The sequence below is a fragment of the Pseudophryne corroboree genome, chromosome 12, assembly GCF_028390025.1.
Source record: "Pseudophryne corroboree isolate aPseCor3 chromosome 12, aPseCor3.hap2, whole genome shotgun sequence".
In the NCBI taxonomy this organism is placed as follows: domain Eukaryota; kingdom Metazoa; phylum Chordata; class Amphibia; order Anura; family Myobatrachidae; genus Pseudophryne; species Pseudophryne corroboree.
Genome location: NC_086455.1, coordinates 138246940 through 138262562, shown reverse-complemented (window position 1 = coordinate 138262562; position 15623 = coordinate 138246940). Strand labels below are relative to the sequence as shown.

General features: G+C 43.6%; 1 protein-coding gene across 2 annotated transcripts in view; it reads left to right on the top strand.

The window, feature by feature from the left end:
• The window catches only part of CERS2 (ceramide synthase 2), a 96115-nt gene that overhangs the window by 56646 nt on the left and 23846 nt on the right, over nt 1-15623 (top strand). For both annotated transcript variants that reach the window (XM_063948065.1, XM_063948066.1), the window contains exons 3-4: nt 9278-9395; nt 12098-12216. In XM_063948065.1, coding sequence (XP_063804135.1) covers nt 9278-9395; nt 12098-12216 — 237 coding nt within the window. The remainder of the gene's footprint in view (nt 1-9277; nt 9396-12097; nt 12217-15623) is intronic.

The following is a 15623-nucleotide window of genomic DNA, read 5'->3' as shown; positions in this document are numbered from 1 at the left end:
ACGTGAACCGTGTGGGGTCCTGAGGACCGAGTTTGAGAACCACTGGGCTAAAAGCTTTGACTGTTCCCAGAATGCATAGCGCTGCCTCCTCTATAACCCCGCCTCTGTGCACAGGAGCTCAGTTTTGTAGTTGGTGCCATGCAGTGCAGGCATACAACAGGTGGGCTGCTCCAGCAGCCCTCGGAAGAGCTTTTATTAGTGAAAAATGAAGACTTCAAGGGCTGCAGCAGAGACACTGTGAGTGTTAGATGTCAGTCAGACGACATCTGCTGCAGCTCCATCACCTCCCCCAGTGGCGCTGTATACTCCTGCGCACTCGGGGAGGAGGTAAGTGGGCCCCCCAGGCGGGACCCACTGGAAACCGCGATCTGGCGCGCGTGCGGACGTGGACACTGGTAGTACAGGGACCCCACTAGACCACCAGAGCAAGGGTACAGGTCGAATTCTCTCAAAAATCCGTTTACGAAGGCCCGCAGTACCCGGTGGTGAAGTCCGGCAAGGGGATAAGGCTCTGACCTGTAGCCCCTCCCCCAGCCCCAGGGCGCCATTTAGAGTAAATGTTCCCGCCCTAGAGCTGCATATCTCTCTCTCCCTCACTCACTCACTCACTCACTCACTCATTCCCTGTCAGCGTTTGGGCACCATTAGGACAAGCTGAGCTGATCCTGGGACTGTTTGGGCAAATCCTCCTCTGTAAAGCCGCCTTCCTGTCAGCGCTGTGTATTTTACAGGACACTTAACTATTCTACATGTCTGCTGACAGTGTTAGTTAAGAAAAAGTGCATTTAGTCAGGGTTATTTAGTACAAGTACCCTGTGATATACATCCAGTCTTTACTGTGCATTGTTATATCTATTGAGTGTATAGCTATACTTAGTACACCTATATATTGCTAGTCCAGTGCAGTTTTATTGCATGTCATAATTTCTGCATTGTACAATGTGACTATGTGTGTGTGCATATAGCTGCTGTGTGACCTCCATTTTGTGTATGTCACTCAGATTGCTATCCCTATATTCTGTAACCTGAGGGGGCTAAGTGCGTCAGGATTATTACTTAATATAGGTGTTTCACAAGATCTACTTATTGTGTATTTTTCTCTGTGATTTTTAGTCACCATATACCTCTGGAACTCTGTTTGTGCGAATACACTACACAGGGGGTTCTTGTCAGGCGTTGTGCTGCTGATATTGTACTGGGTTGCCTTGAATTGAGCTTTCAGATATGTCCGCTAAGAGGGGCGACAGAGCTGGGGCTGATCCCACAGTGTATGGTGGCGACGCTGCAGACACATTAGAGGAAAACATAGCAGCAGAGGGTTCAGGTTCTGGGGGTTCCCTACCCCCCAGTGGGACCATAGCAACGGGGGTGCATAATGACCCACCTTGGGCTACTTTCTCCACGTTATTGAATACGCTGTTAACTAGACTTAGCCCCCTATGGGACCTCCTGTGCCGGTGCACCCGCTTATGGTCACTGCGGTTAATCCGCCATGGGCAGATCAACTGTCCACTGACTAAACAGAAATCTCACCCTCGTCCGCCTAAGACCAAGGGGTCCTCTAAGCAGCCTATTACTTCATCACAATCCACCAACGTCCTAGACACCTCGTCTCATGAGGATGCCGTATATACTGACCCAACAGACACTGATAATTCTGATGGGGAATCTATTTCACAGGTGGATGTTCCTGACTTGTTGGAGGCTATCAGGATAATTCTTCAAATTACTGATGACCCAGAGCCTGATACTGCCCCTAAGAAACCGGACAGATTTAAATGTCAGAAAGTGGTTAAACAGGTTTTGCCTCACTCTGACCATTTAGTTGACATACGTCAGGAATCCTGGGAAAATCCAGGAAAGAAATTCACGCCTCACAAGAAGATGCTGGCTCGCTATCCCCTCACGGCAGAGCTAAGTAAAAATTGGGAGACACCCCTGCCAATGGATTCGCAAGTGGCGCGGCTGGTGGTATCCTCAGCTCTGCCCGTAACTACCGTCACGTCTCTGAAAGAACCGACGGATAAGCGTGTGGAGGGTTGTTTAATGGCGATTTACACCCTAGCAGGGGCTGCGCATCGGCCCACCATTGCAGCGACTTGGGCTGCAGAGCCGATTGAAGCGTGGGCTCAGGAGTTGGAAGCTGAGCTGCCTTCCAACGTTTCTGATCATGGTAGACAATGTCTATCGTATACAGAAAAAAAAGAGACTTTGAAACTTCCACAGCGCTGTTGCCAATCAGCCTCACTTCCCGTTTACTATAGCATCACAATTGATAGGTGTAAATTATAATTTTTATTACAAAAGGCGCAGTCCATATATTCCAGTCCACTCCAATCGATAAAACATAAAAATATTTATTAAAAATAAAATTTAAAACAAAGAGCGATATGCCGGATTCCAGCAGTCATTCAACAGGTTACACAGTTCGGCTTTTAAAGAAGGATTTATGCTCACCGAACCTCCCAGACGTTTGAACTGTTTAAGCGGTGCTACCCTCCTGTCGGGACTTTTGCTACCCGACACTTTGCACTTAGGGGCTATCTCTCCCGCTAGCCGTCCGCAGGTCTCTTAACCCCTGGTGAACTCTTCAAACCGCTGCGTCTCCCATTACTTGCACTGCATAAGCATCGGCTCCCGGCTCCTTCTTCTCATATGGTGACCGAAACCATATACTGCCGCCGACTCGTTTCCAGGGTCTTTGTCAAGGCATGCCTCGAGTCTCGAGTCTGGAGGAAGGGGAATTCCTGGTGTCTCTGGACATCAAGGATGCGTACCTTCATGTTCATATTTGTCCGCCTCATCAGGCTTATCTAAGGTTTGCATTGCAGGACACTACCAGTTCCAGGCCCTGCCTTTTGGCCTCTCTATGGCACCGAGGGTGTTTACCAAGGTAATGGCAGAGATGATGTTCACCCCCTGCATGCGGAGGAGTATCATTATACCATACCTGGACGACCTGCTGATCAAGGCGGTGTCCAGAGAGAAGTTGTTGCACAGCGTTGCCCTGTCGACTCGCTTACTCCAGGATCATGGGTGGATTCTGAACCTGCCGAAATTTCAGCTGGACCCAAGAAGGAGACTTCCGTTCTTGGGACGCACAGAAAGTGTTTCTTCCAATGGAAAAGGCATTGATGATCCAGTCAATGGTGCGGGACGTCCTGAAGCCGTCCCGGATATAATTTTTGCATCCGCCTCCTAGGAAAGATGGTAGCCGCTTACGAGGCACTACAGTACGGAAGGTTTCCAGATGGTTTACGTGTTCCCACCTTTTCCACTGATCCCAAGAATTCTCAAAAGAATAGAAAGGGGAAAGGTTCAAGCGATTCTCATTGCTCCAGATTGGCAGAGAAGGGCCTGGTACGCAGATCTACTGGGGTTGCTCCTGGAGGACCCGTGGCCTCTACCTCTGTGAGAGGATCTTCTGCAGCAGGGGCCGTTCGTCTATCAAGACTTACCGTGGCTACATTTAATGGCATGGAAGTTGAGCGTCAGATTTTAGCCCGGAAAGGCATTCCGAACAAGGTTATTCCAACCCTGATCCAAGGTAGGAAAGGGGTTACGTCTAAACATTACCACCGTATTTGGAAAAAATATGTCTCATGGTGTGAAAACAGTAAGTTTCCTGCACTGGAATTTCTACTGGGACGTTTTCTCTTTTTTTTCTACAGTCAGGTGTGGTTGTGGGCTTACGTTTGGGTTCCTTGAAAGTCCAGATTTCGGCCTTGTCCATTTTCTTCCAGAAACAATTGGCTTCCCTTCCTGAGGTTCAGATGTTCTTGAAGGGTGTTCTGCACATCCAACCACCCTTTGTGCCTCCCACGGTACCTTGGATCTTAACGTGGAATTGCGTTTTCTGCAATCAGACTGGTTTGAACCTTTACAGGAGGTTGACGTTAAGCTTCTTACGTGGAAGACTGTTACACTGTTGGCCTTGGCTTCCGCAAGGCGTGTGTCAGAATTGGGGGCGTTGTCTCTCAAAAGCCCTTATTTGATTTTTCATGAAGATAGAGTTGAACTCGGAACTCGTCAGCAATTTCTTCCTAAGGTGGTGTCTGCGTTTCATATCAACCAACCTATTGTGGTTCCGGTGTTTATGGACACCTCTGCTTCCTCTAAATCCCTGGATGTGGTGAGGGCTTTGAGGATCTACGTGAAGAGGACTGCTCATCACAGAAAACCTGACTCGCTGTTTGTTCTCCTATGATCCCAAGAAAATTGGGTGTCCTGCTTCAAAGCAGTCTATCGCTCGTTGGATCAGACTTACTATCCAGCAGGCTTATTCATCGGCAGGAATGCCAGTTCCGAAAGTACAGGCCCACTCTACTAGGTCTGTAGGTTCTTCCTGGGCGGCTGCCCGGGGTGTCTCGGCTTTATAGCTCTGCCGAGTGGCTACTTGGTCGGGATCGAACATGTTTGCTAAGTTCTACAAGTTCGATACTTTGGCCGCTGAGGACCTTCAGTTTGGTCAATCAGTTTTGCAGGAACCTCAGCACTCTCCCACCCGGTTTGGGAGCTTTGGTACATCCCCATTGTACGAATTTGGACCCCAGTATCCTCTAGGACGTAAGACAAAAAAGGATTTTAATTACCTACCGGTAAATCCTTTTCTCGTAGTCCATAGAGGATACTGGGCGCTCGCCCGGGGCTTCGTTTTTCTGCACTGTTTCTTGTTAAGTATCGTTGGTTTAGCCGTTGCTGTTCCTGTTCAAGTTGGTTAGCATGGCTTTCCTCTTGTTTGTGTGTGTGCTGGTTCGAATCTTACCATTGTGTTCAGTTTAATCCTTCTCTCAAAGTATGTCCGTCTCCTCGGGCACAGTTTCTAGGCTGAGTCTGGTAGGAGGGGCATAGAGGGAGGAGCCAGCCCACACTATTGATTTCTTAAAGTGCCCATGGCTCCTAGTGGACCCGTCTATGGGGGTCATTCCGAGTTGATCACTCGCTAGCAAATTTTTGCTGTGCTGCGATCAGATAGTCGCCGCCTATGGGGGAGTGTATTTTTGCTTTTCAAGTGTGCGACCGCTTTTGCAGCCAACGTCGCAAAAAAAAGTTTTTTTTGCAGTTTCTGAGTAGCTCTGGACTTAGCTGCTGCGATCACTTCAGCCTGTCCGGTCCCGGAATTGACGTCAGACACCCGCCCTGCAAATGCTTGGACACACCTGCGTTTTTCCAAATACTCCCAGAAAACGGTCAGTTGACACCCATACATGCCCTATTTCTGTCAGTCCCCTTACAATCGGCTGTGCGAATGGATTCTTCGTTAAATCCATCGCCCAGCACCGATCCTCTTTGTACCCGTACGATGCGCCTGCGCATTGTGGTGCATATGCATGCGCAGTTTTGCCGAGTTTTAACCTGGTCGCAGCTCTGCAAAAAGTTGCTAGCGTGCGATCAACTCTGAATGACCCCCTATCCCTTATGGTACTAATGTGGACCACAGTATCCTCTACGGACTACGAGAAAAGGATTTACCAGTAGGTAATTAAAATCCTATTTATTTTTTATTTTTTTATTATTTTTATGTATAGGGATATTTATTCATGAGTAATGCCACTTACAGGGTTTTGCCAGAACGTCGATAATAATGTTTTTAACACTTTCTTTTAAATGTAATTTCCCCCTTTGACACCTATGGCTTGGCGATTTTACTCTGTGTTTTGTATTCTCTATGGTTCCGTACAATATTCAGTGTCCTGTCTAGTGAGCATGGCTTGGTCGGTAAAATTCCTATTTTGAAAGAAGGAGATCATTAGAATTCTGGGATTCATGTTTCACAACTGTGTTCCAAGCAGTTTAAGCTGTAAATAGGTTTTGCCTCACCTCTTGAATAATATCCAGGTAGGGAGACAAACAGTTTGTGTGCAGAATGTACTACGGAATCGGTTTCCTGAAATATAATAGGGCTATTCATTTAAATAAAATATTTATCTTTCTGGCATTTCTGAGGATGTAGATAACACACTTTATTTAGTTCTGTTTATTGAGGCGGTGACCAGTGTAAAGGTTCTTTCTCTCTCAGAATTGCTGTGATTAGCTGTTGGTGAGCACAGCATATGACGTAACGTGACGTCCTGCTGTCTTTTGTGCTCCAGGCAGTAAGTACAGTTGTGTCCTGCTGACTATCTAGCAGCGGTGGTCCAGCTAGGGGTCCTTATGCAAAGGCCAGGAATTACAGCGCGTTGCTCACGTCCAGTAGCTGGTTCCTGCACAGCAATTGGTATAGAACATAAAGTGATGACCCTACCACTCCCTTTCCTCCTTTGTTACGAGAGTCTTTAGTCTCTACAGCTATTGTTAAGATAACCTCTTTAAGTTGACAAAATATAAACACACATTTTACATTATGTCGACAGTCACAATTGTTAATATTGTCAGTGTGCATATCTACATAGCATTTGTTTTCACTATCTAGACCACAACCTAAAACCAATTTAGCACTAAAATACACAGTCACCATTGTAACTGGTGACATAATGACCTAGTTGACACTTGTGTATGCTGACATGTTATGTCGACATTCTGACTGGCCATATTCAAAACATGTCAACATTCTGGTGTTGCCTTTCTGAACATGGACAGTAGGAGGCTGTGTATTTGTTTGTTTTGAATTTAGCTCCGGTCCAAAGTGCCCTAGAGCCCTTGATTTGAGCGACCAGGCTCACTGCTGCAATTATCCCGGATTTCTGCTTGCACCCTTCTGAGGTGTGTGTGCAGAAATCCTTGTAAAGTAGGGCAGCAGGTCTGATTGCGAATCCTGGGCTCATAATAACTGAAGCAAGTTTGTTACTTGGCACGGAAGAAGCAACTTAACGTGGCACCAGTCACAGGAATTAACTGGATAACGCCTGGGGCCCTTATCCCGGAACTAATTTTCTGACCCAACAATTGAATTGCCTCTTCTGACTGGACCTTCAGGACTATATGCATGATCTGTGATATATGGTAGTATATTGGTTAGCCATTGAAATATTACAAGTTCTGGAATACTCCCAGAAACAGACTGCATAAAAATAATCTCTTAGCTGTTTAGCATGTCTGGTGAATCTGGTGCATGTGGGATACAGGTGGGATTCCACCTGCAGCTCAAGCTGGGAACTGTCATTTTCTGAAGTCGCTGTGATCAGACTTGATGACATTAGTTGTTGTTGACCTTTTACTCGTTGAGATAACGTCCTTGTTGACGATCTGTATAGGGAGAAGCTGTGGATGGAATATTGGTAACCTGGCACCTGTGGTGTCTCCAGGCCCTGATTTACTGAACCATGATGCACTCTAACCGCTTAAATGGGGAGGCAGCTTTTGCTATTGGCCTAATATATAAGCATTACGTTGAAGATGCATAATTAAAAAGATAAATGTTTTAATGTGCAGTTGGTCAGAACTGAAAAACAGGCAAATTGCTAAATCTTGGAAATTGTAGTGCAGGTGGTCGCCATGCAGAATGTAATTCTGGCACTGATGTGCCATGATCACCTGGTTATGGAGAACAAATGTTTGCCGTCCCACAGTATGTGCTTATTTTTATTTTTAATTCTTAGTATATTTACCGCTGTTATTTCTGATGATGTGCAGTGAAAGATAATTCTCCAGTATTCATGTTGCATACTGAAGTGATTTCCATGTTCTGTCTGGGTTACGGTTTTTATTTGACTAAAAGCCAGTGTCTACGTAAGATAAAGATACATTGCTCGTTGTTGCTAAATAATTTCCTCCCACTACGGTGTTGGTCTTTATTTGAAGTCGGGGGATACATGCGCTTTGGTGAGACTGACCAAACACTGCCTTTTAATAAGTGGAACTGGACTTATCCAACGAAGTACGGGACATGAACCAAGCAAGTTATTACCGTATATACTCGAGTATAAGTCGACCCGAATATAAGCCGAGGCACCTAATTTTACCACAAAAACCTGGGAAAACTTATTGACTCGAGTATAAGCCTAGGGTGGGAAATGCAGCTCTAGCCGTACACAGCCCTCATAGTGCCAGATATGCCCTCATACTGCCAGATATGCCCCCACAGTGCCAGATATGCCTTCATACTGCCAGATATGCCCCCACAGTGCCAGATATGCCTTCATACTGCCAGATATGCCCCCACAGTGCCAGATATGCCCTCATACTGCCATATATGCCCTCATACTGCCATATATGCCCTCATACTGCCATATATGCCCCCACAGTGCCAGATATGCCCCCACAGTGCCAGATATGCCCCCACAGTGCCTGATGTGCCAGATATGCCCTCATGCTGCCAAATATGCCCCACAGTGCCAGATATGCCCTCATGCTGCCAAATATGCCCCACAGTGCCAGATATGCCCTCATGCTGCCAAATATGCCCCACAGTGCCAGATGTGCAAGATATGCCCTCGTGCTGCTGCCAGACATGCCCCTCGTGCTGCTGCCAGACATGCCCCTCGTGCTGCTGCCAGATATGCCCCCTCCCCAAGTGCCAAATATGCTCCCCCAGCGCTGTTACTTACTCCTCCGTCCATCCCGCGCTGTCTTCTGAAGGAGGGACACGGAGCGCACAGCGCGCGCCTCTCCTGTGTCCCTCCTGCATCTCCGGCGGCCGCGGCGGGTCTATTAAAGGAAGTGCCGGTTCGTGATCAGAGGTCACGAACGGGTACTTCCTTTAATAGACCCGCCGCTGCGGCCGGAGATGCAGGAGGGACACAGGAGAGCCGCGCGCTGTGTGCCCCGTGTCCCTCTTTCACACTGCTCTGCCTGTCACACTGCACTGCCACTGACACGAGTATAAGCCGAGGTGGCTTTTTCAGCACAAAAAAAAGTGCTGAAAAAGTCGGCTTATACTCGAGTATATACGGTAGTTTGGGAACATGGATGAAATGACTACCTGAAAGCCTTCATGTTTGGCCCAAGGCATCTTTTTATTTATAATGGAAAACCTAATTATTACCAAGACTGAGGGGTACATTTACTAAGCAGTGATAAGAACGGAGAAGTGAGCCAGTGGAGAAATTTCCCCATCAACCAATCAGCAGCCCTGTATCATTTTATAGTATGCAAATTATAAATGTTACTTCAGTGCTGATTGGTTGCCATGGGCAACTTCTCCACTGGCTCACTTCTCCGCTCTTATAACCGCTTAGTAAATGTACCCCATAGACTCTGATTTTATTGATATTTATATATTTAGTGTGTGTGTGTGGTTTGACATAGTGGTTGTCCTGTAACGGACTTTCTAGGTTTGTACATATTGTGTTTCTGTTGCTGATGTGCCATCCTATAATGCAGTGTCTCTTCCATGCAGTTATGTAGCTACCCCACTTGCCCAGATTCTGGGCGTGAAGGACAAGGTGAAATTGCGCCCGGCACATAATCCCGCTCTGGAGGCGTTTTATGCAAGCAACTCAAAGCACCCAAAACAGGTATGGACTCCATTTATTAACAACGTTTTAGTGGAGATTTATCTAACCTTATAAAAAGAAAAAATTGAGGTGTTGCTTGTTGCAACCGGTCAGCTTCTCACTATCTTTTGATTTGTAGAAGAAAAAAAGGCTGCTGCAATCTGGTTGCTACGAGCAACACCTCCACATTCTCTTTCGAAGGTTTGATAAATCTAACCCTTTTGTATGGGTCCTGCTGTTGGTGAATGGGCAGCACTTCAGTGACAGAAAACTTTGTCACATTATCAGTCCCCAAACTGATACCCTAATCCATACACACTTGTTATTTAAAGGTGCGTGTTTTTCGGCTTACGCAGGCTGACTGGTGCTTTAAAACCAGATAAATCAAAACAGGGCGCAGTCCCAAGAATAGGTTGGGAGAGATACCAGAAGAAAATGCTCCTTTTGGGGGGCACACTTTGTACAATATGTATAGAAAATATTAAAATGTAATGATTATTAAAACTTAGGTAAAGTATATAAGACTTTACGCGCAATACTACAACAACAAAGTAATATTTTTAGGAAAAATATTTTCTGCTGAAGGGTATGTAATAAACCTCTTTCAAAAGAAAAATAGTAATTGGTAAGGGTGATTTACCGTACTGCAAGTGAAAGCTTGTGAATATTTTATTTTAAATATTAGTCAACTGTTAAATGTATCACACTATTGTGTCAATCGTGTATGGATGACATTCACTGGTATCCGTTCACATGGTCGACCATGTTATGGTCGACAGTCATTAGGTCGACCACTATTGGTCGACATTGACATGGACACATGGTCGACACATGAAAATGGTCGACATATGAAAGGTCGACACATGAAAAGGTCGACATGACTTTTTAAACTTTTTTTTCTTTTGGGGAACTTTTCCATACTTTACGATCCACATGGACTACGATTGGAACGGTAAAGTGTGCCGAGCGAAGCGGTAGCGGAGCGAAGGCACCATGCCCGAAGCATGGCGAGCGAAGCGGTGCACTAATTGGGGTTCCCAGTCACTTTACGCAAAAAACTACACCAAAAAAAGTTAAAAGACTCATGTCGACCTTTTCATGTGTCGACCTTTCATGTGTCGACCATGTGTCCATGTCGACCATGTCAATGTCGACAAATAGTGGTCGACCTAATGACTGTCGACCATAACATGGTCGACCATTCATACCGGAACCACATTCACTGAGACCAAAATCTAGTCTCATAAATTGTGGACGAGAAATAACAATTTATTATGGTGTCTGTATAGGTCGGAGACACTAATGTCTAGTGGTACCTTTTTAAAGTAGTTGAATTCCATTTCTCACAAATTATGCATTTTCTAATACTCCAAAAAGGAGTATTTTCTTCTGGTATTTCTCCCAACCTCCTCTTGGGATGGTAGCCTGTTTTGATTTATCTAGTATTACCCAACATTCCTCGGGAGCACCGCCATCCCCAAGTTACATGTATGGGACTCTCCAGTTGGTCTTAGCATCATTCTCTTACCTTCCAAGTCTTGTGTTGAATAAACCTCAATAAAATCAGGGAATTTCTAAGTTGATGCCTAAAAACCATCGGGAATCGCAACCGATGGTCGCAATAGTGATTGGAGGCTGTGTGGTACTGATGGTGATACTCGTCACTCAGATCTTCGCTAATGCCAACAGGAGACGACTATCTCCTACAGACTCCTCCTGCTGCACTATCATTTTATTTACACGGAATTGCACAGTTGCTTCCTCTTGGATGTGCAGTTCCGGACACCTATGAATCTGGCCCTTAATATGTCATCCTTGATAATAAATGATCCCAATACTTTGCATATTTTACTGTAGCTGTTAAATGTAACGCATGCCTTTTTTAGTTCTTTTAAAATGATTTAAATAACCAAAGCACAATATGTGTCTTGAAATATTAATGTAGTAATTGACCAGGTAAAATGAATAGCATGGGCCATGATTGTATAACTGACAGGTTGTGGGTTTTAGACTCTGTGTGTGTGTGTGTGTGTGTGTGTGTGTGTATAGGCATAGTTCTAATGTCCAACTTGGGCTTCGGTGCTGGCGTTACCCTATAGAAGCCTATGGGCTTCTGGATGCACTGTGCTGTGAGAGGGATCCGATTGGATCCCTCCCAGCATGCCCCACAGCTGCCGATACCCAGAAGTCCATTGACGGGAGCGCATCTTCTGATTGGAGCTGTCCTTTGCGGAACTGTCGCATATGTTAGTGCAAATGTGATTTGTACCACTGCGATGTCACTGCGTCGTCTGGCGGGATGTATTGCGCCTTCTTTGTGCATCCCACCCTTAGTATTTACTAAGTATTCTCTCAACTTATCACCATATCTATAGGATTTCCACTGAAATTAGTGGAATTGACAGGGTTTTGGGGTAGGACTGATCTTGTATTGTTTTAGAACTTTGGGGGAGATTTATCAAAGCTTGGAGAGAGAGAACGTACCAGCCAATCAACTCCTAAATGCCATGCTACAGGCTGTGTTTGAAAAATTAAATTTGGGAGCTGATTGGTACTTTATCTCGCCAAGCTTTGCTACAACTTCCTATTTCATTCTGAAGGTCTTTTATCATAGTTGTTATAATCTGGTTTAAAATTGTCATTGCTTTGTATTGTACAGTTCTAGATCCATTTTAGACCTCTTTTGGCAAGTAATTAATATTCCTCTCTTTTTGTTCTGACAGGGTGACCTAGAGAGCCTGTCTAAGGCAAGTAAATTTACAGTGCGCCAGGTAGAAAGATGGTTCCGCCGGCGGAGAAACCAGGACAGACCGAGTCTACAGAAGAAGTTCCGTGAAGCGAGGTATGAGAACTGCTATCAGGACTGTTAGTTGAGTCATACAAGGTCATATGAAAAAAATCAATAATAAAGTAATTAAAAATAATCAGAATATACTTCCATGTAATAAAAGTTAATCAAACACAAAATAATCAGGACTTTGATTGTGACATGAACTCTAATGAACATAAGAAGTAAATTATTGCTTCATTACTGTTTTAAGTTTTATTTATTCATATATTTTTTTTTAACAATATTTTAATTAATTTTTCAAAACAATAATTAAAAAAAAAAATACAAAATGTAAAAAGGTATACCAATAGTTATTTTACATACAAAATATAGTCAATTCCAGAGTTTCTTATTAAGAGAAGATACGTTACAATCCTACTCCTTTATCCTCACTACCCTATAACCGGCGAACCCAAAGCTGAGTACTACATATCTTTTTCCTTTATATATTCTTGCCATAGTAACCAAGTGGGAGACTCACTCCATGGGGGGAATTCAAATGTTTGAAAAGTCGGTTGGGTGTCTATTAGATTGGAAAAAACAGACACCCAACTGACTTGTCAAACAATTAAATATCCCCCCATATGTCTCCATTTGATAGTTATATTGGATCTTATGAATCACTTTGGATAATGTAGGGGGGATAAAAGACTTTCACTGTTGCGCTAAAGCAGCTATGAATATCTGACCTGTTATATACCGCTGAGATTTAGAAATAACTGGGGGGGGGGGGGGCACCAGTTGAGAGTCAGAGTAGGATCTACTGTTAACACTTTGGACAACAGATCAGAGACTTCTCTCCAATAGTCATGCAATACTGGACATTCCCAGAAGATATGAAAAAGAATACCTTCACTAGCACATTGCCTCCAACAATTTTTAGATGAAGATGGACACATTTTATGTAGTTTAAACTGCTTCAGAGATTATACCTTACCCCAAATTAAAGTGCATTTGTATATGATTAGCACACTTGGTAAATTCCCACCGTGCAAATTTAACTGTGCACTGCAAATCTATTTCCCATCTAGTTTATGACACAGATTTAAGGGGTATATGCAATTGAAGTCTGATCCATTCCGACATTCATTTGTCTGAATGGATTCGACCTGGGCTATTCAAATGTCATCTCAATTCGACTTTTAAAAAAGCCGAATTGAGATGTGGGAGCGGAGACATGGGAGAGCCGCGGACAGACGGGGGAGAGCAGCGCTACAGCAACGGCTATATAGCTGCGGCTGTAGTGCTGCTCTCCCTCGTCTGCCCATGGCTCTCCCTTCTCTCCCCCCCCTCCCCCCCCCTTCCCTGTCTCTCTTTCTCTCCCCGTCCCCGCATCACAGCCGCTGCTCTGGGCAGTGTCAACCCGGCTCCAGCAAGCGAGGTCTCGCTTGCTGGAGCCCGGGTGGACGCTGCTGTGAGCAGTGGTTGTGATACATCCTCCGGCGCTGCTCTCCTTCTGCCCGCAGCTCTCCCGGTCTCTGCTCCCACATCTCACTTTGACTTTTTTTAAAGTCGAATTGAGATGGTCGAAAAGTGGGCCAAAACCTGTCGGTTTTGGCCCTGTTTTCGACACAAGCACGCGGATTGGCAGCTATTCCGCCGACCCATGTGCTTTTCGACAAGACAAATTCCTCGCTTGTCGAATAATTTGGGGTTAGATTGAATAGGTCGGAACCCCTTCTGACCTAAAAAAGTCAAAAACTGACGTCTTTTCGACAGACAGCAGCTTTTGACTTCAATTGAATATAGTACCCCTGTGTTAGGTTTAGCTTGTATATATTGATGCCAAAACGTGATGTCACCCATAGAAACTTGCTGGGATCTTTTATTTAAGAGTATTTTCGGGGCATAGATAATGCTCTGGTCTCCTTGCTCATGTCTTGAAGCAAATAAGCTAATTGAAGTTATGTATAGTCTGCGTTACTCTGTAAGCCATGCTGTAGCTGTATTTGGGAAAAGGTAAAAAAGGTAAGTAAGGCAGAACCTTCAAGTATATCGCTGAGTTTAATAATTCCTTGTGCAATCCAGCTATCTACGGAAATGTAAGGTATCAAACCGCTTACTCCTTTAATAGTCACATCTTAGGATGGGAAGTTTTTATTTATTTTTATTTACCAGCTTTTCATTGGGTCCTACTTTTTAGTGTGGCAGGTTTTCCAAAGGCAGGTCACTTAAATTGAGAACTTTATATATATATATATATATATATATATATATATATATATATATATATATATATATATATACATACATATATATATATATATATATATATATACATATATATATATATATATATATATATATATATATATATATATATATATACATATATATATATATACATATACATCTGGACAAAGGGGCTAGATACCCCGAAACGTTTATCTAGCCCCTTTGTCACATCTGGACAAAGGGGCTAGATACCCCGAAACGTTTGTTCCTTGCTGTGATTCTATAATACACTTCGTTTTGATACAAGACCCTGAGAGCCGCAGCTGTTTTTTCAATCTATCCATCATCTTCACTGAAGGCACTGGGCCGCAATATATATATAGATATAGATAGATATAGATAGAGATTATATATATATATATATATATATATATATATATATATATATATATATATATATATATATATATATATATATATATATATATATATCTCTCTATCTATAGATAGATATAGATATACAAGATTCCCTAATTGCGCTAAAGAGTAACACAAGCAGCACCTCTAGAAGGACTTTCTGTTAGCTAAAGTCCAATGAATATCAAATACAAAACAAGATCTGAGGGCGCTAATTATAGGAAATATTATTGAACACCATTAATCATTATCTAGACAAACAGAATAATTTAAAAATTTATTAACAGACTCAGAACAAATTGATTCATTTCAAAAATGCTCAATGACATGATGAATTCAACACCTTAACAACTATTATGGATGTAATTCCTTGTTGCTGTAACTTCGACAGTATAACAGAATGTCAGTCCGAAGGACCCAACGCGTTTCGTCCCGTGGAACTTCCTCAGGGGTATTGAATCAATTGGATAGATACAACATGATTATAGTAGCTTGAAAAAGTGAAAAACTTTTATGATGAATCAGTGTATGTCTGAGTAAAAAACTCAAAACAAACAGGATTATCCTTAAAAAGACCAAACGAGGTCAAACATGAGGTCTGGGTCTGATCGAGAATTTAGGAACAGACCGAAATTTCATGCAGTATTAAATAGCACTGGATGTGCAATAATGAAGCAATTTCCTCTTATAACGTATAAGGGCAGAAATGCTGGGTTATCGCTGTAGTCCAGGATCTGGGAGCATACAGATGATAGCAGGATAGGATGCAGACCGAACACCAGAATGAATGGTAGCTGTGGATAATCAATTTGATGCACCTTGTTTGG